This window comes from Talpa occidentalis, unplaced genomic scaffold (genome assembly GCF_014898055.3).
Source record: "Talpa occidentalis isolate TD23 unplaced genomic scaffold, MPIMG_talOcc4v2.1 talOcc4.15, whole genome shotgun sequence".
In the NCBI taxonomy this organism is placed as follows: domain Eukaryota; kingdom Metazoa; phylum Chordata; class Mammalia; order Eulipotyphla; family Talpidae; genus Talpa; species Talpa occidentalis.
The window spans coordinates 79,214,699-79,239,654 of NW_023601543.1; the positions used below are offsets into that span (position 1 = coordinate 79,214,699).

Genomic DNA, 24,956 nt, shown 5'->3' on the forward strand with positions numbered 1-24,956 from the left:
TTACCTGGGCTTGTGTTATCAGTGGTTCTCGGGAGAAGATACTGCAGTTATGTCATATTGCAAATATGCAGTTGAAGATTTACACAGAAACATGATGATAGGTATCCTGTCATTTAAAAAAAGAAAACATTGTTTGAGCTGAAAATACCTCAGGTATATTTATGACATGTCAGAGCACTTTTGTGGCAGCATATTTTGTAAACATAAGAAAACAGTTGTGGTTGGTTGATATCAACATGGTTTCACTATGTAATTTCTAGGGGAAATTATGAAATGTTTCAAGCATTGAAGAAAAAAACCAGAAACAGAATAACAAATAGCAGTGTGCCCACAATCCTGCTTTATCAGCTCTTCATATTTTACCATATTTACTTAAGATACTTTATGTATTTACACACACACACACACACACACACACACACACATATATATATATCCCTTTTCAATTCTCTCTAGTGAACTCAGTACATTCTGTGGTCCACCTACATAGATATTTATTTTAAATTATCATGATATATATGTATATATATACACATGTATGTTAGGAAACTGCTATCTCTTCAGTGCATGAAGGTGATTATTTTAAATATATACATCTCTCTCTATATATTTTTATGGGTACAAGGTATTTATTGCTCTCCTAGTCCAATCAATTCTCTCGAAGGCAATGCTTTCTATATACATACATACTATATTTGTATATATGGCTACATTTAAATATATACATATATAAGCATAGCTTCCTAACATACATGTGTGTACATACATATATATTTAAAAGAAACAGAATATTGATAGAGCTGATGATCTCCTGGAAATCTGTTACTGCTTTTGGAAAACTTGATACGTCTTCCGAGCAGTTTAGAGAATGTCACTTTTGAGACCGACTAGCCTTTTTTGAAGGAAACCAAATGTTGGGAAAGCACAGTCTCTGTGCACAGGGGGACGTTCATGGTGCAACTGCTCCTCCAACTTGCCTGTTGCGTGGGGGGCGGGCGGGGAGATAGCCTGCATATGGCGGGGGGTGGTGGTAATGTGCTATTCTAGGGTTCTGTGTCTATTCAAAACTCTCTTCAACAGTAGATTTGGTGTAAGGGTTTGTTTTTAGTCACTTCCTTTTATCTCCTGCCAGTGGTAATTTTGCAGAAAGGTTTTCCATGAACTAACGTAGGGGGCACAGCTGTGATCTCACAGCCACATCTGGCTCTTAAAGAAGCCTTACCTCCAGAAAGAAACAGACCAGATTTGAGAGGAGGCTGATGAATGATGCCTCTTTTCACTGCCCTGCTTCTGCCTGAGCCCATGGGACCCTGCCCGGCTTCTCATGAACAGGGAAGACCAGGGGCAGCCCTTTTGGCAGGTCAAGGCAGTGCTGAGCTCCCCCTGGTGTTAGAGGCACTAGCCTGCTCTGTGTGCCTGTGTCATTAGGGGAGAAGGAAATACTGCAAGATGTGAAGAAAGCACCTGCGGTGGAGAGGAAGGATGCCACAGAGGAAGCAGATCCACTCAGCTAATTGTGTCAATCAGATGCCCCAACCTCACCTCGTTGGTAGATACGTCTGGCACATTCTGACCATTCATCCCATTAGTGTTGATCACCAATCCCCGCCCCTGTGAATATGAAAACATCCAAGTGTGTGTGTTTTTTTTTTTTTTTAACCTTCTAGGATAAAATACTAGCACATTTTGATTGTAAAAGACTCTGCCTTCTGATTTAAGTATTCAAGTTCTTTAAAATTCAAATAGTGTACAGTGGAGGGCAGAGATCCTAGAAATGTGCTGCAGTGGATTTGTAGGTGTGTGTATACCTGTGTCAACCTCGCCCAGACCAGATTAGAGAATGTTTTCGTTCTCCCAGCAGGCTCCCTTGTACCCCTCCCTGTCAGTGTCTTCCCAAGGGTAATTGATTAGCTTTGCTGCTATGGCACTTCACATACAGTATGTAATCTTTTGGGTGTGGCTTCTTGCACTCAACACTATGACTGTGAGGTTCATCTGTGCAGTTATGTATTGTTCTTTTTTATTGCATTTAGTACTTAAAATGGCAATAAATAATCAATTTGTTTATGACTCTTCCAGTTCACTATTTGCTCCTGCAGATGCCTCTGTGCTGGTGCCAAAGCACTGGAATTCTTTCAGAGAGGACAAAAACTTGCAGCCTAGCAGCTTTCGGCATTGCTCCCAAGGTCACCCTCCTAATAACTAACGATGCCAGGAATGGCTCTGGTTTTTGACTCACAGCATTCTCTCCATTCGCTGTGAAGCCTCTGTGCTAACGGTGGCAAGGGTGATAGAAAACATAGAGGATGAGAGAAGAGGTAGGGGCATCCGCATCAGGTCTTCCTGGGTGTTACACTATGTCATATTTTGGTTAATTGAAAAAAGTTAAGATTCAACTCAGCCAGCCCCCCAGCCCCTGTGTAGTATATAGAGGATGTGAAGAGAGAGGGTGCGGAGGCAAAGAGGAAGCTCCTGCTGCCAGCAGCCGGCCACACCCAGGCCGCTTGGCTTATCAGAAGGCAGAGGATGCTAGTTTAGCTCTCAATTGCCTACAAATGATGCTTTTGCCCAGGCAGGCTGCTGAATGCCCAGGCAGGCTGCTAAATGCAGGGGATTTTTACTGGAGTAGCATTAGCATATCGGGGCTTATGCAACTGCAGATGTGGGTGAACCATTTCGTGCTCTGATCAGTATCGAGCTTTCTGGAAGCTGGAATGGTGTGAGTTCTCCTTTCCCTTCCCTCAGGTGGTCCTTGCGACTCGTCTTAAGTGTTCTTGCACTTGATATTTTAGTGATCATCTCAGTGTTTTTATTTTCTATTTATTAATGAAGTACCATTGCTTTATAGTCCTGGTAATATCTTGACAGTATAGGATTTCTCCTCCGGTGTGGTCGCCATGGCTTTTCCACCACCACAGCACCCAGAATGCTCCACCATAGCCCAATGTGTTCGCTCCCCACTCTCGTCCCTCTTCCTCTCTCTCCTCCCTCCCCTTCTGGATGCCTCAGATATAGGATCTGTTTTCAAGGGTTGGCTTAAAGTTCGTTTTTGTCTGACCCTTTGTTCGGTTTCTCTACAGTCCACATATAAGTGACACCATCTGATATTTTTCTTTTCCCTTCTGCCTTATTTCACTTAGCATAATTCCTTCTAGCTCCATCCATATTGCCACACTTGTCATGAGTTTATCTTTTTTGATCACTGAGTAGTATTCTATTGTGTATATATAGTATACATCTTCTTGATGAACTCATCTGTTTTTGGCACTTAGATTGTTTTGATGGCCTCAATTTTACCCTACATGCCAAGTTTCCATTATTAGGGCATGAGATTTGAAATAAAGAGAAGCTGGGGTTCCTTTCCTGCCTAGAGAGCTTTGCCAGTATTCCAACTTCTGTGGTGTTTTTAAGCAAATGAAAGCACTTCTGTTTTATTTATGAGAACATGTATGAATTCTATAAGCCCACGTAACCCACAGTTCTGGCCCAGAGTGCAGCTTCTATCACGAGCATAGTAGGATCCAGGTTCTTAACAGTTACAAATAGCCTAGAGGTTTGGAAGCAGAGATGGAGGGTTGGGACCTGGGAACAGCCAGCCCCAGGAAGTCCAGTTGTACAACCTGGGTCAGAACCTCGGAGAGCTCCAGGTACCTGCTAGCTGCCAGCTGTAGGTGGGCCGGAGTTAACTCCCATGCCAAGCCCACCCTCCTCTGCAACTAGGAGCCCTTTAAATGTGAATGCTAAGGGGCTTCGAGGATTGATGTCTCGGTACTTGTGGGCTTATGGATAAAGCAGGTTATATTCTTCAGGTGAAGAGGGAAGTGCAGATTCTCACTGGTGCCATGGGCAGGGTGGTTTTGAATCTCCTGCCTCTAGTGAGGATACTGGTTCTTCCTGGGAGAAGAGGGGAGCAGGAGAGCTATCCCCAGAAGGCTCAGAGTTGGACCCTGTGGCCTGTTCGGCCCCCTGTAACCTTTGGCAGGTCTTGTATTCTCTCTGACGGGATCATGATTCTGATATGCAAGAATATACCAGTCAGGGGGGAAAATATCAGGTTCTCCCACCCCAAAAAGTGTTATTATGAGGAGCATGTAAAAAAATATCTGCTGAAGCACTTTAATTTATCTTAGCTTTTGCAAGTGTAAGGTTGTAACACTGCTAGTGTCATCTATTTTTAGAGCCTACCAATAGGCGTCCATGGCATCTGATGTCTGTGAAAGGAAGGTGCTCAAAAAGCCTGCTCCCCAGCTTGTATTTGCATGGTAATTGGTACCACGGGGGCAGCACACATGTCAGATAGTTTGAGCCAGAAGAGAGCGCGTACAGGGATGTGGTTTGCTGTGAGGTTTGAATAGGTTTTGAATGAGTGTGTCCTGTGGGCTTTTGGAAGCAACTGGGGATTTCAGTAGGGGTGTGACAAGAGCAGACAATTGGTTTAAGCAAGTGTCCCTTGTGGCAGTGTGGCTTTTGAACTGGGAGGGGAGAGATTGGAGGCAGGAGATGTTATTTTAACCCAGGGGGGAGAGTGTTAAGACATGAGTTCTAAGCTACACAGGTTGGGTTCCAATTCTCACTCTTACTTATTTGATCTTGGGCAAGTTTGCTTAACTTTCTGCATCTTGGTGTGTACATCTGTAATAGCATTGTTGAGCGTAAAAGTTGCAACCCAGATGAAGTTCTTAGAGCAAGCTTTGACACATAGGGAGCACTCAAAGGGTAGTAAATGTTCCAGTGTATTCTTTATTATGGTAAAATGTATACAACATAAAATTTACCATTTTAAAATGTGTAATTCACTGGTATCAATCCCATTCACAATGTTGTGTAACCATTGCTACTACTGTTGGCAAAATTTTTCATCACCCCAAACAGAAGCCCTGCGACCATTAAACATGATCTTCCATTTCCCCCTCCCATTCCATGGTGACCTCCAATCTACTTTCTGTCTCTGTGCATTGTCTCTTCTAGATGCCTTATCTTAGTGGAATCATGCAATAATTGTTCTTTTTTTCTGACTTATTCCACATAGCAGAATGTTTTCTAGGCTCATCCACGTTGTAGCATATATCAAAACTTTATTCCTTTTTAAGGCAGAATAATACTCTTGTATGTCTATACCATGTCTTCTTTATCCATTTGGCTGTTGATGGATACTTGGGTTTTTTCTTTGGTCATTGTGACTAACGCTGCAGTAGAAGTCGGCATACAGATATTTGAGTCCTTTCTCCCTTACTGGTTTCTCAGCCCTTAAGCACCTGCTCTTGATCAGATCAGTCCTTCTAAGCTCATGGGTGCTACTCTGAAGACGTGCAAGCATTTGTGATAGCCATAGCTGCTGAGGCTTCCTGCAGTCACCACCCCAGTCTCTCAAATGTTTGCCCCTTCCTCACCCTGACCCAACTGAGTGCCAGTAGCAGTTAGTGCTAGCAAATTCTTGCCACACCCCCACAGCCCACTGAATTTTCTGGATTACTCCCCAGTGGAGGGAATGCCATGGCACCGCATCCCTTTATGTCTCGGTGGGACTTGTGTGCATGCACAGTCACATTCACTCTGATGGAAACTATTCTTCCCTCGGACAAGCAACTGTTAGGGGATGAGCCCCCTTGGTGGCTCGCTTTCTTTGCTTCTGGAGCCATAGCAGGCTGGCAGCAGTCACCAAGAAAGCATCCCGCCATGCGACTTGGGCGGGCAGTGTTTGCAGATCATCCCCTGATGCCATCTGCCTGTGAGGCTGCAGAAACCCCCAGCAACTGCTGTTTTAGCAGGTGCTGGGGCCCTGGAGGTGGGTGTCCTTGTGTATACACACACATGCATGCAGCTTTGTGCTGTGCTGGCCTGGAACGCCAGCTGAAACTCTCACCCCAGCAAAGCACCAGTCTCAGTTGCTGGTTTCCGGTGCAGCCCTGGCGAGGGAGGGAGGGCGAGGCTGTTGTGAACAGAGCCAGACACTGCGGACTGGATACGGTAACTAGCGCTCTGGTGCGTAGGAAGCTGCCAGGCAGTGGCTGTGTTTTGACAAGCTTTTGTTCTTTTCTTTCCACCTCTGCCCAGGCTGGCTTGTGGCCCCTACCTAATTTCTCATTGTCGTCTTCGTCTCATGGAAGAAGCCCATCCCCATTTCTTGCCCCATGCTCTCTGTGACGAACACATGGCCCTTCCTGCCATTCAGCCATGCTTTGGACCCAGCCCCTTAGCTTTCTCCCTTTCCTAAGTCACGGTGATCATTGTGTTCCCCCCAAAAGCCCAGAAACAGCCCCCTCCACCCCGCCCTGCTCCAGACTGCGGTTTATGAGTTACTGTCATTCCAGGCTATTACTGCTTCTGAAAAGAAGGGTAGATGGGTAAGTGAGGCACACGTACATTTGGAGGTGTGAAGTTGTATTCCCCAAACTACAAATTCATGTAAATGACTGACAAAAAAGTGAAAAAATTAATTGTGAGCTTAAAAAAAGAATTACAGAAATCATTAGGATTCTTGAAGTCATTGTCTTAGCCATCAGGTTTTAAAATTCAGATGTTAATGGAGCTGTGATAGGAGACCCCCTAAAGTCAATTTGTTCTCGAAAATGCCAGATATTTTTGACTTCCATCTCTGTTCCAACTACTGGACTCTGCTGTGGTGAGCAGTAAAGCAGCCAGAGAAAAGGCTTAAACAGATGAAGGTGGTTTTGTTGCTGTGTAACTTTATTTATAAAACGAAGGTGGCCTCTAGTTTGCTGATCCATGGTGTAGAATGATAATCTTTATTTGAGTTTGCTATCCTTATATTTTTCTTTGGTGGCAATTAGAACACCAGAGAAACTTGTTGACTATACATGAACTTAAATCATCTTCTTTGGTGTTAGCATAATTTTGAGCACAATGGAGACTTGAGAACATAATTCTCTAAACCCCTGTAGGGAAGAATAGAAGCGAGAAGGCTTTTAAGAGGTGACTTTGGCCAAAGCTTGTCATTGTTCAGAAAGTGGAACAGCCTGTCCCTAGGAATCACTCATTCTCTTTCTCGTCACTTGGAATGGCCATAGTCACATGCGGTCACATCACCATGTTGGAAATCATCCCATTTTATAGGACCAGACATTTGGGAAATAAATGTAAGGAAAACAAGCTTCAAAAAAATGGTCTGTTTTTAAAGCATGATGTTATGTTGAGTTGAGATCACTCTAGTTCATTTTCAGAAAATTGAAGCTTAAAATAGTCCAAGAGGCATTTTAATATTTCAAATGACAATCTTGTTTTCCTTCTCTCTCTCCTCACAGGAAATAAAGAAGGAGATGAAGAAAGACCCTCTCACCAGCAAAGCTCCAGAAAAGCCCATGCACGAAGTGGCCAGTGGAAATGCTTTGCTGTCTTCTGAAACAATTCTAAGAACCAATAAGAGAGGTATGGAAAAGGAGAAAAAGCCCCCCGGCCCCACACACACCAAGACTGGAAACTTCTGGGTGAACTGAGTCAAATTTTGAATCGCTGAAAAATTGAATGGCATTTGCCTTTTTGTTTTTATGTATACATTTTGGATATGTGTGCGTGTGGCTCGCACGGCAAGTAAAAGTAGAGTTATTATAATAAGGGGAGCTAATAACAAATGCTTTTTGATAATGGGAAAGTGGACTAAATTTGTAAATGATGAAATGGTGATTCTCTGGGACTTCAGCTTTCACTTTCGGAACTTATTTTATGGTTGAAAATGACTGTAGAGAATGCCGTGGCATAGGCTGAGCTGGGTGTGACCGGCCATCCTCTTTAATTAAGGGCAAGCTTTATCAGGGTCTTTCTCCTCTGAACGCTGGGCTCCCAAACACAAACCTGGTCTTAGTTTATGAGCAGAGATACAGCTCATACGTCCATCTCACCAGGCAGATCTTCAGGTATCAGCTTGGAGTTTCATTTTCTCCTGTCCTCCACTTTGTGACATTGTCGTTTGACATGATAGGAAATAAAAGATTGCAGAGTTGAACTTGACTCAGTTTTCCAGTGTGGTCACACTAGAGCCCCTAGATTTTCCTGTGCCCACCTGACCATGAATTCACTTGGGTGCGTATCCAGCGTGTCCACGATAGGTTAGCATTCAGCGACAGGCTTTTCACGGGCTTATTACTTCCTTGAAGAGAAATATAGAGCTGTCCAAAAGCACGCGCAGGAAGTGTATTAGCAAAGAGTTCCATTAAAAAAAGAAGGCAAGTTTACATAACCATGGGGAAGAACAGCTAATCTTTCATAAAATTTAGACAACATAAGAATTTGTCCAATAAACTGTCCATTGATCATAGTGCTTGAGACATTAGCTTTGTGTCTCTCTTCCCTCCTGCTTCTTCCTCTAGCCCCTCCAGCTGCCTAGAGTTGCATTTCCTTTTTTGAATTATTCAGATTCAGTATTGGCTGGGGGCCCACGCTGGTTAGCAGCTATAAGGTTCTCTCTCTTTTTTTTTTCAAATACCATCCTACCAGCGCAGGGAATTTCCCATTTTGAGAATCAAGTGTATGTAGCAGTGAAACTATATTTGTCCCCCCAAGTGCCTCCCACATTCTCGCAGATAAGCTTCAGAACTCCAGAGGCCTGCCCTCTTTGGATTTGGAGAGCTGGAGTTAGTGTTTTTACTTTTCTCCACACCAACCTTGCTGCCCTGAGCCCCTTCCATTCCACTGAAGCCTGTTAGGTCAGTGGGACGAGGACTTGCATACCCTTGACCAGCGCTGAGGCCTCTCTGGCCAGCCCTGTTTTTATAAAGTAAATAAGAGAATTAAGATAATTAAATTAACAAGATAAGGAATTAATTAAGTTAAGGAATCAGGGTAATTATCTGGGTGAGTTCAGTAATATTAACTGAAAACTTGAAATCAACAAAGGAATCGAACTTTCCAGAGAATTGTCTCTGTACAACTAAAAATCTGGCCTTTGAGTTCCCCTACAGTCAGATTTTTCATTAACCAAAAAAAAAAAATGGCTTTAGAAGGGGTGGCTTACTGACTTAGGTTCTTTTTTTAAGCCTCCACCTTAGCCATCTACAACCTGATTACGATCAACCTTTTATGCTTAGGTATTTGACTTAAGGAGCCTGCCAGTGGCGCTGAGACCCTAGCACATGCGGGCGTCCTGTAAATATGAAACACATACCAAACCATCTTCGTTCTGTCCCAGGCTTCACACTGACCCTCCAGGTTACCTATAAACATAAATCTCCAGTTGAAGTGAAACATTGTGTACCCAGGCCGCTGCTGTCTTTGGCCCTGCCCCCGCCCATCAGGACTGACCAGTGTCCTACCACTCCTTATAGTAAACAGCGGGCCAGATAGATTGGCCTCCTCTGGCCAGATAAATAGTTCATTGTGCCTGTCTCAAAAGCTACATTTTTTTCCCCACCCTAAACCCATGAAAAACCACTTTTTTTTTCTTCAAACAAAGATCAGAGGCTAATCTGTGGGATGATCCTAGTTACTTGTAAACACTTCCGTCCAACTCATTTTTTAAGTTTTTTGAGTTATTGTAAATGACTGAAGTTTCCTCCTTCCCTTTGTTCCCATCAAGGTTTGTCTCTAGAAATCTCATGGATGTTTTTGTCTATCGCTGCTGTTATGGAGGGAAGTTTCAGAGTTTAGGAACACGGGACCTTATGGTTTATGAGTCCACCTTTCAGAACTTCAGAACGGGGGATCGTAGAGTGTACGAGTTCACCATGTGATTCTGCCATGGACCCTGTGAGAATTTAATAAGATTAACATAAGTTCTTTTTATTTTTATCAAAGACGGGATCACTGCTTATATGGGCCCTATAGTTTGATACAGATTTAGAATTTAAGAAAGATTGAAATGTTTCCATTATGAGTCTGCAATTGAACCATTCATTGTGTCCTGAACTTGAGATAGACTTAGCTGAAGAAGTTCACCCAATTGTGTCCCACAGTTTCTGCATCTAAGGACAGGTCTCACTTCACAGCAGTGTGGGATGGGTTGTAGCTCCTCACAGTGTGGGATGAGCTCGCCCTCCCTGGGTACGTCAATAAGGTCAAAAGATAACCCTAGGTCTGAAGGAAGCTATTCATAGCCTTGAGAAAAGACCAGGGCTGTGGAAACATTAGTTTGGGGACTAATTAGTTTCAATTTTCAGCTCTAACCTTTGCAGATTTCTACTGAGCTGATTTAGGGGGAGGTATTGGAATGACTCTGTGGGCTTTTCATTTGAGAAAAACATGTAACTGACGTTGAGAATGAGTGAGCAGCAACTCCAGCTGCCTTCAGCTCTGCATTCCAGTCACTAGAACTGTAGGGACAGTTGTACCTGCTCCCACCCTGGCCAATTCTCTGGCCAATATCCAGGTTACACCGAAGGAGCTTCTGTTTAAAACAAGCCTTTCCCAAGCAGTAGAAAGCTATTTTGAGTCCAATTTGCACCTGAGTCAGACTTTGTCTATCCTAAAGTCATCCCAGACTCCACTGTGTTGACAAATAGCAGCCAGTAAATCTGAAAACTGTTCTCAGAGCCACATGTCATTCTCATGAACCACACCAAAAAGCACTATTTCCTTCTGGGAATGATTTATTCTTTTGTTTTTTCTATCTTTAAACCCACATAGGAGAACAGTGGGCCCTCCTAAATTAGAGCATTGATACATACATGAATTAAAAAAATTCAAACATTGAGTTTAAGAGCAAAATTGAACAAAATGGACTTTTAAACAGCAAATACCCTAAATACATTTTTGCAAATAAGCCAGGAGAATTTTGTTCATTAGGCTTCATCCTTCAAAGGGTTTTCCCACCAATTTTGTCCGTGTGATAGGTTAAGTGTCCGGGCTGCACTCAATACCTTGTTGGCCTGTATACGAAGCAGCTTATATTTCAAGGCTCTGGGGTTTTTTTGCACTGTCAGCAGGCCTCATGGGAAAGCGGCTGTTCTCTCAACTCCCGGCCCCTGTAATTGGGGACGTTGGTCTTTCCTCACTCTAGGGTGGCCACTAAGGAACACTTAGTAGCCTGTATCTCTTACATGCCTGACCCTGTCCTCGGTGCTGGGGCAGATGTACATACTAGAAAAACACCAGCCCGTCCTGCCTGCCAGCTGTTTTCAGTGTGTGGTGTCACTTGGGGATGGTTGAGAAAGTGCTGCACATTTCTTTTCTCTTTTTTTATGGCCAGGTGGGGCTATGTCTCTCTTATTTACTTCTGTCACTCTGACTGTGAAGCCACTCCGCGGGTTTCTGGTTGGCTTTATATGTCCTTGTTTCTATTTCCAGTATTTCATGAATTCAGTGTTTGGTAAGTCTCTACTGTATTTTGCACATTTATTATTTTTTTGCTATTATTACTGTTATGCTCTCTCAATATAAAATGTGTTTTACAATCATCTTTTTAAGTCGCTCTGCTACTTTGGCATCTGCCTTCTGAAAGATAAACTGCTTTTACCATCTTAATTTAAGGTTTGTTATGCATTTGCATTTTACTGCCCCTTCCAGAGATGAATGCTGAAAGAGCTGAAGGTTTAAAAGGTGGTATTTGTAACAGGTCTAGCGCTGATGCTGTGAAATGAGGTTCGAGTTAAGATGGGGGACGGCTGCTCTCTGAGGTGGTATATGGCTATGACCGTAGAACACGGCTCTCTCTGGGCTTATTTCTCTTGTGTTTAGTCCTTGAGACAGGTTTAATTCAAAAGTCTTCCTTAACAGAGGGACCAACAGCTGCTCTGCCTCTGGTGACACACTGTTGCTTTAAAAATGAGTGCAGAAAATTCTTCAGAATTCATTTTGGGCGTGGATGGGTGATGCACACATACTCCTCAACATGAATACGGGCCCAAGTGTTTGCCACATGGAAGGGCTTTCCATTTTGATCTGCTGCCTGTAGCTGTCAGAAGAACGGAACCTAATGTGGAGCTTTCTTACAGTTTCAGCGCTAGTCATTCCCATCCCTAAATAGGTCCGGCCATAGTGACCGCCCTCCCTTGTCCCTACCGAATGGGGAGCATTTGTTCAGACTTCATTTCTTTAGTATTTACGTGCTACTCAGAATAACATTCTCAGAGTGTCTGTTGGCGTGTCTGTTAGGACACGAGTGAGTGTGTATGTGTTTGTGTTTGTGTGTGCAGACCCACGTGTGCAGGCACAGAGCACGCATGTTGGCTCAGAGGCGGTGGCCTGGATCTTGATAGGTTATGGGCTCTTCGTTTGAAATGAAAGTGTAAACAATGGATGGAAAAAGTGTGTTCTCAATAAAGAAAATGTCACCCACTTTGGTTTTCCAGTACTTTGTTGTTTAAGGTAGATGTGAGATCTGGGAGTGTGTTTATAGCAACAATATTTTTTCCTTTCAAATTTTATTTCGGATGTAAATGGATGGTAAATCAATGAAAGTTGTTTTAAAAACAAAACAAAGAATTTCTCTTGGAGAAACAAATATGAATTACCCACGGTTAACTAGGAACCTGAAAATGTGTCATGTTAGGTCAGATTTTCCTTCAAGTTTCCAAATTGCCTGTTGATTTTACAGAAATTGCTGGCATTTATGGACAGATGAAAAAAGTAAGAGATTAGAGAAGGTGTTACTGTTGTGCTGAAGCTCTTGGCTATCATCTGAGCTGATTATTTCCCACAGAGAAATGAAAACATGACTGGCAATCTGGCCGTGAACATGGGTGGTTACAATAGACAGTCATTCAGTAATATATGTCTGTGAATGTATCTGTATGTGCATATTTGCAGGCTCCCCTTTATCCCCCCGCACCCCATCAATAGACCTTCATTCTTGAGCATTTGAGAGTACAGGTCTTTTAAAAATATGGAGGTCTTTTAAAGTAACTGATCCCTGGCTGTATATCTTTTTTTTTTTTTTTTAAGATTTATTTATTTATTTATACAAGCACTGGGTACAGTCAGAAGCGCGGGAGGGTGAGAGAATTCACCGGAGTCAGAGCGGGGAGCAGAGCAGGCAGAAGGACCGAAGAACACTGCTGAGGGGAGCAGCGGGCGGCAGGAGAGGTCTGCGCGCCATGTGGGACCCTCCTCCGGTGGCCGGGGAGCAGCCGGGGATCGAACCGGCGCTGCAGAGGCTGCAGGCAGCTTCGCAACCCAGCGCTCAATCGCTGCGCCACCGGGGAGGCCCTGGCTGTATATCTTGATGACTTTTGTTGGGCTTCTGTGTTAGGACCAGTAATTGATGATGGAGTATATGGCCCTTGTCCATTTTCTTATCTGAGCAGTACTACCTCTTGAGCCTTGGTGAAATGGGTGGAGAGAAGCCGTTCTAGAAGAGTATTTTCTATACTTTGATATGTGTGGGTCATTGGCAAAGCCTTTTTTAGAAGTGTTCTTCTATTTATCTCCTGTCAATCTCTGTCATGGTAACAAGGTACTAACTTCAGAGTAAGGAGTGTCCACTGGAACAATTGTTGATTTAGACTCCTACCCCACTCCTGCTGGGTTTCTACCCACATCCACCCAGAAGACCATCCACCATGTAGTTTGTGGTGGTGGCTCCACCTGGTGGTTCTCCTAGGAAACTCCCCCCACGCCCCTGGCTTTCCTTTCTGCTTGGGGGAAATCTTGGTGCCTTTGATTCCCCGATTTAGTGTTCTTCATTCATGCAATTCCATCTCGCATCCGTGGCTTCTCACATTGCACACGTGCACTCTTTCACCTCCTTTCTCCTCGAATATCTGCTCATTGAATTCGTAGGCTCTGTTTCCCCATCTGTGTTCTATCTGTTGTATCCCCACGGACCAGGATCATTGTTGATAAACCTTAAAAAAAAAAAAAAAGGACTCCTGTAGGAATGACTCTCGGTGTAGATATTAACTTGGATACAGTAATGAATTACACTACAGTCCCTGTAGGTAAGCCACAGTCTCCTTGAAATATCTCCAAGTACCCCTACTTCTTTAATTCTTGTTGAACCTGGTTTTCCTCAAAGGAACAGTATTTTATGACTAATCTTGTTTCCAGTTGTCAGCAGGAGATGAAATAAAAATCCACCTGACTTTGTTGGCTTCGTTATCATTTGTCCATTCTCTGCAGGAAGCTACTCTTACCTGGGCATGGCAGCGCCCACAGGCCCCCTCGAGGTACACCACGGAGCATAAGGATTCTTCATAAATGTTTCCTTTTTCAGTTTCACTGTGTTTTGGTTTTTGTTAGTCGATATCATTACACATGTACCTCGTTTTTTGCTACGTGGTGCGTTAATCTGGGAACTTAATCATCACGTGACTTGGCTTCAGTGGGAAAAAGCATTTGGCGGTCCAAGCTCATTGCCTAGCGCAAAACCCACTTGCAAAGCTGACTTCCTGTTTTGGTATTTCTTCTGTCGCTGCATGAAATCTCAGGTATCTTTTAAAAGTCGGAACCTGTGTAATTGGGAATGACAGGTTTTCTCAACTTCAGGAGCCACGGGCCGCAGAATGCTGGAATCGTGCGAGTTTTGTACAACATACCAGTTTCACAGATAGCAGCGCCCTGGGTTCAGCCGCACAGATGGTTATTTCACCATTCCTGAACTGGACGTTGGTGCGCCCATTGGTCTGTATATGGCATGTTCTAAAAGGGAGGCTACTGTGTATTTCCATGTACTTGAGACCACACAACAAGTGGGGGACATGTTCTCCATCATGTGTTGTGTGGGATAATATCCCTGCAAGATCCTCCACAAAAGAGGAAGAGAGAGAAGGAGACAAAGGGGGAGAGAAAATGGACTTTCTGGACAAATAAATTTTGGCTGCAGCCACATGAACTCACACTGTCTTAGAGACTGGCAAGCACATTAGCATATTGCAGGCTTTCAGACCCCTGGAAGGAAAACTGCTCTTCTTTGATCACAGAACTGCATTTTACTGAACACTCGTTAGGACTCTCTTTGGGATGTGCTGGGCTTTAAAATGCAGGGCAAGTAGCTGTCTGAGCAGCCCTGAGATCATCTTTAGATTCTCCCTCACAGGGAATGTTAAAGTGAGCGGACACGGTGGCGCTGGCACTGTGAAAAATAACTGTGATGATGCTCTGTCCAGCGGCTGTGGAAACCAGAGTTGGAGGATGCTAGAACATTCCCCAAATCTGAAACTTGAAAGCCAATCCTTTGGCTAGTTTTGCAAGTGGCAAGCAGACTGGAATTTTTTCCCTGGACTGTTTCTTGGGTCCTAAGAGTAACTCCCTGGGCTGAGCTTTGGCCCATACTTCAGCCTGATGCCAGGACCAACTCACCAACATACCAAGAGGACATGGAACCTCTGCCCAGGGGACCTGAAAGGACCCCCCTTGAATCTGGGGAACTGACCTCAGTTAAGGCTCACGTGGGATCCTCTTGTCTAAAGGGAGATTGTTCTAGGTAGAGAGCTGCTAGGTCAGTTAATAATTGGTTGGTGGTGGTTTACTGTGAAGGCAGCTGTCCTCACATGTAGTACGCCCGGGAAAGGGGCTTTTTCTCCTAGAGTTTTCCCAGTTTGGAAGAAACTAGAAGAGCTTCCTCAGTTTCTTCTAATCATCCCTACTGATCTTCACCACCCCTGATGACATCTGCAGCCTCGGTTTAGTCTTTGGATTCTGGACTGTTTGTGCTTTTGAGGCCTGGGGACTGTTGTGCTCACTCATGTTGTCCCCAACTAGGAAGAGAAAGAGAACAGCCAGAAACTTCTCCTGTGTGTGCATATGCATGTGCACGAGGAAGCACATTTGAGGAGGACTGAACTGCTTGTTCCATTTGTGTTTCTCTGGAGACCTAAATAAGCTCAGTGGCAGCAGGGCCTTGCTGCGGGGAGAATGGCTGTTAGCAACCCCCAAAGCCCACTTCTGCTGTACCCCCCCCCCAAGTTTCTGTGAGAATTTAGGCAAGACTCATATTCTGTTTTCCAATCTGTAAAATAAAATGATTACTCTTGTTAATCCCCTCAGGGAAATTGTGAAAATAATAACTTATTTTCCTCATTTTTATCCTCATCATTTCCTTGAGTGAAATAGGATGAGTAGTCACTTCCTGAATACAATAGTAGTTATTAAATGTGGTAAACTGCTAGTAAGAAGACCCCAGAGAGCTGGGGGGAGGTTAAATTTTTATAGAAAATAGTAATGAATTATTGTTTCTATAAAGCAACCAGAGATCAGGTGCACGAGGAACATTCTGCAGGATAGACCATATGCTAGGTCATAAAAGGAATCTCAGTAAATTTAAAAGAACTAGAATCATGCAAAGTATGTTCTCCAGCCACCATGGAATTAAATTAGACATCAACAACAGAGGGAAATTTGGGAAATTCACAAATACATGGGAACTGAACAACATACACCTTAATAGCCCATGGGTCAAAGATGATCCTACAAGAGAATTTTTAAAATACTTTGAAATGGATGAAAGTGAAAAATACTGCATTGAAATATTTACTGCATGCAGCTCAAGCAGTGCTTCCAGTGAAATTTGTCGCTGCAAATGCCTATATTTGAAAACATCTCAAATGAGTAGCCTAACTCCCTGCCAGCGCTATTGAGTTCTAATTCACTTATGACATTATGTAAGTTTAAGGAGTACAGTGTGATGATGTGATACATGTATATACTGTATTGGTTAATAGATCCTTTATCTCACATAATTACCATTTTTGTAGTTATTGTGGTGGTGAGAACATTTAAGACTTGGTTTGCCCTGACTTCACGCAGCGTAATGCCCCTCAAGGTTCACTTACGTTGTCACAGAGGCAGATTTCCTTTTTTTTTTTTTTTATAAACTTTATTTTTTTTAAAGATTTATTTATTTATTTATTTATACAAGCACTGGGTACAGTCAGAAGCGCGGGAGGGTGAGAGGACCCACCAGAGCCAGAGTGGGGAACAGAACAGGCAGAAGGACCGAAGCACACTGCTGAGGGGAGCAGCGGGCGGCAGGAGAGGTCTGCGCGCCATGTGGGACCCTCGCCCGGTGGCCGGGGAACGAACCCGTGCTGCAGAGGCTGCGGGCAGCTTCACAGTCTAGCGCTCAACCGCTGCACCACCAGGGGAGGCCCCAGATTTCCTTTTTTAATAGCTGAATACTTCTCTCTCTTTCTCCCCCTCTTCCTTCTTCCCTCTCGCTCTGTATCCCACATTTTCTCTGTCCATTCATCCATTGATGGGCACTTAGGTTGTTTCCAGTCCTGACTCATGAACAATGCGATGAACATAGGGATACAGATGTCTTTTTGAGATAGTATTTTCATTTCCTTTGGAGATGGCCAAACTTGCTACCTTAAGAAACTAGAAAAAGATGAGCAAACTAAATGCAGAACCAGCAGGAAGAAGGAAATAGTGAAGATTAGATTGGAAATAAATGGAATAGACAATTTAAAAAGTATAGAAAAGCAATGAAAGCAAAAGTCGGTTCTTTAAAATTACCAACAAAGCCTGTAATCTCTAGCTATACTACTCAAAAGAAAAAGGAGGTTGATGAGGCCTTCCCGGTGGTGCAGTGGTTGAGGGCTGGGTTGCGAAGCTGCCCGCAGCCTCTGCAGCGCCGGTTGATCCCCAGCCACCGGCGGGGGTCCCACATGGCGCGCAGACCTCTCTTGCCACGCCTACTGCTCCCCTCAGCAGTGTATTTTGTCGGTCTGCCTGTTCTGCTCCTTGCTCTATCTCTGGTGTATTCTCTCACCCTCCCGCGCCTCTGACTGTACCCAGTGCTTGTATAAATAAATAAATATATAAATAAATAAATCTTTTAGAAAAAGGAAAAGGTTGAAACTACTATATGCAGAATTAAAGAGGCGGACGTCACTACCAATCCAATAAATGTAAGAGCATCATAGGGAACACTATGAATGCTTTATACACGCTGGTGGGAACATAAAATGCTGCAGCTGCTCTGGAAAGCAGTCTAGCATTTCTTCCAACTTGGATATAGAGTTACCGGTTAGCCCAGCATTCCACACCCAAGGAAGTGAAAACATATGTCCGCACACAAACGTACACACGAATGTTCCTGGCTGCACGTTCATAATAGCCTCAAAATGGAAACAACCCAAATGTCCACTCACTGATAAACAAAATGTGGTTTAGCCATGCAGTGGAGTATTACATGGCAATAAAAAGGAGGGAAGTGCTGACACAGGCTGCAATAAGGATGGACCTTGAAGACATGGTGAAAGAGGCCAGTCACAGAAGGCACATGTGGTCCGGATAAAGCCTGAGAGACAGAAAGTACAATAGTGTTTGCCCAGAACTCGGTGTGAGAATGGAGAGCGGCTGCTAACAGGCGTGAGGTTTCTTTTTGGGGTGATCAAAATGTTCTAAAATTAGATTGTCGTGATGGTTGCTCAGTTCTGTAAATCATACAAACAACTTAATTGAACTCTTAAAATGGTTAAATTTCATGGTATGCTGATTAATCTCAAAAAACTGTTTTTAAAAATTGCCACATAAATTGGTGTGCAGTGTCTGGCTAGGCCTGGTTGTCCGTCTCTTTCTCATTTACATCCCTGACTACTGCCCCCTCCCAGTTGAGGGACACGATTTTTCATCCTGCTTATTCAAGTCTTTAAAATTATATATTTCTCAGTGAAGCTTTATGTTTTTCTTCAATCAGTTGCCTAGGAGATGTGAGTCTGAGGGATCAAAAAGACACTGTTTGCTGAGGATGACCTAAATATTAGATAATCGATTTGAGAAGGGGAGAGGACTGACTGTGGCATTCTATTGTTCATCTCTTGAGAAGAAATGAGATTCCCCGTAAATCAAAAGCCAAACCTCTTCTATTCTAAATTCTGTGCTGCTTAGAGAGAGCCTTTGCTGGAAAGGAAAGAATCCATTTATGGTTCCATTTTTTTTCTTTGCCATTGTCAGTAACTCTTTGTTGGCTATTTTTGCTTATAAATCTCTATCTGCAGCTCTGGTGATTTCTTTAGGAAAGATTCTTAGATGTGGAATTACTGGACAAAAGCATGTATGTATTTCATGCGACTTGAAACCATTATTAGCAAATTGATTTCCTGAAAGCTTGCATCGATTTATACCACCCCCAGAAGCGAGGAGAGTGCTTTTTAGTGTTTAAGCTTGAATTTTGTTGATTAATAGGGTGCTTGAACATTTTTCCTTCTGTCATGTTTGTGTTCCTTGATCTTATATTGAGATCTTTATATTTTTCTTACTGATTAGTGTATTATTCCTTTGTCATTTGTGGCAAGTTGTGCTGCTTAGCGTGTGGCTTTCATTTTGTTTACAATTGGTGTATTTTTATGTAGATTAGTAATACTGATTTTTCTCTTGTGATTTCCCTGAATAAATTCTTACTTAGTTTTCTTTATACTAGTTTTTTTTTTTTGCTTCTATTAATCTATATGGAATTTTGATGTATGGGGTTAATATGCAAATTGATTTTTATTTTGAAATAGCCGCTTTCCCAGAATCATGTATTGAATAATCCAGTCCTTCCTCCCATTAGTTAATGATACTTCATTTTTCATATTATGTTGTTATATCTGCCAGGGCATTTTTTTCCTGGACTTTCAATCTGTACCATTACATTGTATAGACATTCTTGACTCAATGTAGTTAAATGTTGTGACATCATAATTCATTTTAATGTATAGTGTGGCCTTTGTCCTTCTTATCACTATTTGTTTTCAAGAACATTTTACCTATTCTCACTGGTTTATTGTAAAATCACATTACCAAGTGAAAAAAAAATTCCATTGGGATTTAGGTTTGAATTACATTAACATTATAAATCAATTTAGAAAGAATTGAAATTTCCTCAACTTTTTCTTAAAATTTTACATGGTATCATGCAAACTGTCTTTATGTGCAAGTGTGTAAGTGAGCGGGAGCCTTTTCACACCTTGCCCCTCCTCCCCAGACGTCACAGTGCACCAATTTTTACAAACAGATCACCCAATTAAAACATATATCCCCTTCTAAACTCCAAGGAGCTAATCTGAGTCACCCAGTGACACAGGATATTTGTGAAGTCAAGCGTCAGGGTTTTATCTGTGCTATATTACTCTTTATAATGTTACCCCTACGTATGTTGAAGTTTTTGATGGCTTTTGTAAATAGGATCATTTCCCTCTCATATTTTTTTCTTATTGCTGATACATAGAAGAATTGAACTTTTAAATATTTCTATCATAATAGCCCTTTGTGAAGCACTCTTATTTGTTACAAAGTTTCCCTTTAATATTAGAGAATTGTTAGTATTTACTAGTACCTAACTTTCAGAAGATGAATGAGTGGAAATTGCTAAATGCTATATTTGAATAAATGACATTTTATAAACAAATATTTAACTCAGATAGAGAGCTTTACTGTTGCTATATATAGAGACTGACTCATTCACTTCTTAGAATAACCCCAGGGAGGGTAATAAGAGAAGCATCATTATCAATTCTTTCTAAATATAAGGAAACTGTAGTGGGAAGAAGTAAAAAATGACTTACCCAAGGTACCAACAAAGTTAGACATGGGTGGGGCTTTTGCTACCGTCATCTCACAAAAATATATGTGGTAACAAGAGCAATGGTGTCAGAAAAGCTGTAGTGAATGGCTGATCTTATGTGATTATTTTTGGACACTTGTGACTGCATTTCATTCTAATAATAGACTTGTATTTGTACATGCGCACGTGTGTGGGTGTGTGCATGCATTTTGCTTTTCTTTATTAGATTGTAAGTTCCTTGAAGGAAGAAGCCACATTTTATTTTGTCTTGGAACCAATGTTGACTAGTAGATGCAAGTATTGTACTGTATTGTATTGTACTAAAACACGCGAACCCTGTTGAAAACAAATTACCTAAAGGAAAACTGTCAGAGGAGCAAAACTTAACTTACATAGTTTAGGAGAAACTGTTGAAATGGGATTCAGAGAAATTGTCTTTGATTACTAAGTGCTGAAGAGAGAGGAGACTTACTAAGTGTCTGTTTTGGAAAGTGAGCTACGAGGAAAAGCCCTGAACCTAGCTCTCAGTCTCGTAATGGACCTCTGGTAGGGAGTGAGAAGGGGGTGGGGGGTGGAATTTGAACTAGATCTTGAATAACAAGGTTGGTAACCATCTGAGAGAAGACTCCTAAACATGTCATATCCTAGTAAAACATGAGATGAAAGTGGGAGAATATATTCAGGGCAGGTTTAGATTTTGTGTGATTTTTTAATCTGCATCTGATCTTGTACTTTCCCCCCAAGGTTTTCTAAATGAATGTTGTAGAGAGCAGTTTATTTTACATACAACAATGTGTCTGCTCTTACATTTTTGTTCGAGTCTATGGGCTACCCTTAGCTTTTCCTTCCTTTCTGGACTTCTCTCTATCTGATATTTGGGTGCATCATGAGAGCTCAGGAGAGAGAGTGAAACTATTCATTGAGATGGTTGGATGATGTTATTATATATTGATTTTGCTTGTCAGGAAACTAGTCTTATGAATTACCAGTGAATAGTATTGCATTTTCAGATTTCTGTTTAAGTAAATTCTGTGTAACCAACTCGCAGTTGACTGGTGGAAGATGCTAGAATTCGGGAGCCAGGGAGATTGAGCCATCTCTGTGGGAGGTGGCCCTAGGAGCCCTCTTCTACTTCAGTCCCCACCCACTGCTTCTCTCCCCTTCTCCCTAGGTTCAACCTGGATGGATTCTTCCATTTTGACATTCCCTGCAAAGGAAAATCACATTCCTAGAATGTTTTGCTATAAAGTTAACCCCTTATTTATTTTAACCCTTTTCTAGGCCATGTTATCTGGAAGACTAAAGGGGAAAAAAAAGAGAATAGATGAACACAAGCATGTCGTTAACAGTTTTTTAAAAAGCATTGTTTAGGGGAAACATTAGTGGTTTCATGTTTGACTTCAAAAATGCTTTATAGCAAATTTCGATACTATCATTTGGAGTAGTTTCTTTCTTTTGAAGAAATCAGCTTTAGTTTCAATTTACTTTTAACAAATCATTGATAGAATGGCCAAGACACTTGAAGTTTTATTCATAAAGAGAAAAAGTAACTGAGCTATTGCTGTGTCTAGTGATCCTGTATGGACAGGGACAGGTAAACCAAGATGAGCTGGAAATGGACATTCTGACTCTGCTTTGTACATATATGTGCACTTGAAACAATGTTTCACATTCTTCTCCTCAGCCCTGGCCCTCTAGCTCTGACCTTCTTTCACACAATTCATGCGCAGTTCACATTCATGTTTAAGAGCCTCAGCCCCTCTTTCCTTTCTTCTCCCCCCCCCCCCCCGGCTCTGTCTCCATCCCTCTGTCTGCGATGCCTTGCTCTTAGAGCTCCACCCCATCTGGAATGGGTCCCTGGGCTGTGTATGGATGTGTGCGTGTGTTACAGTGTGTGCCATTAGTCTATTTCCATTTGTGCAGACTTGAAAGGAGTGACATGGATTCCTGAGGTGTAGGACGACCCGCGGGTGCCCTTTCATAGCTTAACTAGAGATCTGTTATTGCAAGAGCTCATGTCAGATGCTGTTTCACTTTCCTCACTCCCTGCTGACTCTCTCAAGTTGAGGTGTTAATAAATTTAGCACCTAGGACTACACCTCGGTGGCAAGAAGGAAGAGAGGAATAGAAGCAGGCATCAGTTGGGTGTTTCTGCAGGATCAATATCTCCCTCCTTCCACATCTTCATAAATTACGAACTGTATTGATCTATTCATGTTGATATATGAACTCATTCTGTCCAAAGCCCAAGTTGAAGTAGAAAATGTAAAGTGATCATTTGTTAGAGTTGATGAGTGTCAGTTTTGTACTGAAACAAAAAGCCAAACCAAACAAAAACACACAGGCCCAGTGGGTCAGTTGCAAACTCCAGTGGCTTCCCTTTCAACGCTTAGATTGCATATGGCTGGAGGCACATGGGGTCTGGATAACTAGCAAGACTTGGTAATAGTTGACAGTTGTCCTGTCCATTCTCAGCTACTTAGAACTTGACTGTACATTAGTTGGGACTGGAAAACCATGTATGTCCCTTTTTCTTTCTCATACTTGTCTCCAGGATAATTCAGAGGCCTTTGTTTGGGGACTCATGGGCCAGTTGTATAATTCTCAGTTCTACCAGCCATTAGCCATTTAAGGAAGATCATCTTACCTCTTGAGGCATCAGTTTCTTCACCTGCCAGTTGAGTGGTCGATGGAGAAATATTCAATATTTTAAAATCTGAGGACTTTTTAAAAAGGTTTTTGTCTCTTTGGATGACAAATTTCCGTATCTTCATTGGCACATAGCTAGTCCCTCAGGCGGAGTCCCGCTGCTGTGGATGCAGAGTCCTGCAGAGCATTTTCAACCATGTACCCTCATTTTGGCTATGAAGCCTTTGGGAATGTTACAGCACTTAAGGGTCTTACTCTTATCTTTCAAATCCTTCCCAGGGTCTCCAGAAAGGAATAGTGGGGTCCATTTTACATATTATCTGCAGTCTTTTCAAGTTCCTGTGCCCAATAAACAGTTGATGAATGAATCAGGTTCCCACATGACCTGTCAGCTTCTGGAGAGCTTTAGGGCATTCTGGATCTCTGCTGAGAAAGCCCAGTGATGATTTTACTGAGTAGTGAAGTCAAAACCACATTTCCACAATTGGCAAATGAGCATTCTTGCCAACTGCATGGCAGTGTAGGTTCTGTGCTCAGCTTGATTGCATGGGGTTGGATGGGTGGTGAGATGTGTTTGTTTTCTATCTAGTTGAGCATGCTTCAGAGCTGGGCCATCCTCAAAGACTTTCATGCCCTTGCTGTGTTTATTTCAGCAGGTGAGGGATAAAATCATGCTTGGTAAATTGGGTCAGTTGCAAACTCTAGGTGCCAGTCAGCTTTGTTAGATGATTCCTGAAGAAGTGATGTGTTTTCTAAGTGTGCTATAACATTATGCCTAAAAAAAAGTACACACCTTAATTAAAAATACTTTATGCTAAATAACACTGACCATCACCTGAGCCTTCAGCGAGTCACAACCTTTTCACTCATGGAGGGCTTTGCCTCATGTTGATGAGTGTTGACTGGTCAGGGCTGTGGTTGCTGAAGGTTGGCATTTGGGCTGTGGTTGCAGTTTGCCAACTGTATGGCAGTGGCTGTGGCAGTTCCTTAAAATAAGACAACAGTGACGCTTGCCTCCTCCTTAAAATAAGACAAAAGTGGCTCCTCCTCTCACAAAAGATTTCTCTGTAGCGTGAGGCACTGCTTGATAGCATTTTACCCACAGTAGAACTTCTCTCAAAATTGGAGTCAGTATTTTCAAACCCTGCTGCTGCTTTATCAACTAAGTGTATATCATATTCTGAACCTTTTGTCCTTGTTTCCACCGTGTTCGCTGCATCTTCACCAGGACTAAGTTACATCTCAAGAGACCACTTGCTTTGCTTATCCATAAGAAGCAACTGCTCGTCCATGCAAGCTTTATCCTGAAATGGTGGCGTATCCGTTACATCTTCAGGCTTACCTCCTCATTCTCATTCCCTTCCCTTTCTTGCTCTTCCTGCCACATCTGCAGTTGCTTCCTCCACTGAAGTCTTGAACCCCTCGGAGTCATCCATGAGGGATGGAATCAACCTTCTTCCAAACTCCTATTAATGTTGGTATTTTGACCTCTTCCCATGAATTACGCACATTCCTAATAACATCTAGAATGATGACTCCTTTCCAGAAGGCTTTCAATTTACTTTGCCAAGGTCTGTCAGAGAAATCACTGTGGCAGTGATAGTGTAATGAAATGCATTTCTTGAAAAATAAGACTTGGAGGTCAAAATTACCCCTTGAGCCACGGGCTGCTTAATGGATGTTTTGTTAGTGGGCAAGAAAGCAACATGAATCTTGTACTTCTCCATCTGAGCTCTTCGGTGACCAGGTGCACTGTCAGGGAGCAGTAATATTTTCAAAGGAGTCCTTTATTGTGAGCACTAGGTCTCAACAGCGGGCTTAAAATATTCAGTAAGCTATGTTGTAAACAGATGTACTGTTATCCAGGCTTTATTGTTCCATTTCTAAAGCCTGGGCAGAATCAAGTTAGTATAATTCATAAGGGCCCTAG

The 24,956-nt window shown here is 42.5% G+C and overlaps 1 protein-coding gene across 5 annotated transcripts in view; it reads left to right on the top strand.

Moving 5' to 3' along the window:
- Positions 1 to 24,956, top strand: part of SH3KBP1 (SH3 domain containing kinase binding protein 1) — a 316,536-nt gene that overhangs the window by 125,063 nt on the left and 166,517 nt on the right. For all 5 annotated transcript variants that reach the window (XM_037512632.2, XM_037512636.2, XM_054695818.1 and 2 more), the window contains one exon: positions 7,263 to 7,386. In XM_037512632.2, coding sequence (XP_037368529.1) covers positions 7,263 to 7,386 — 124 coding nt within the window. The remainder of the gene's footprint in view (positions 1 to 7,262; positions 7,387 to 24,956) is intronic.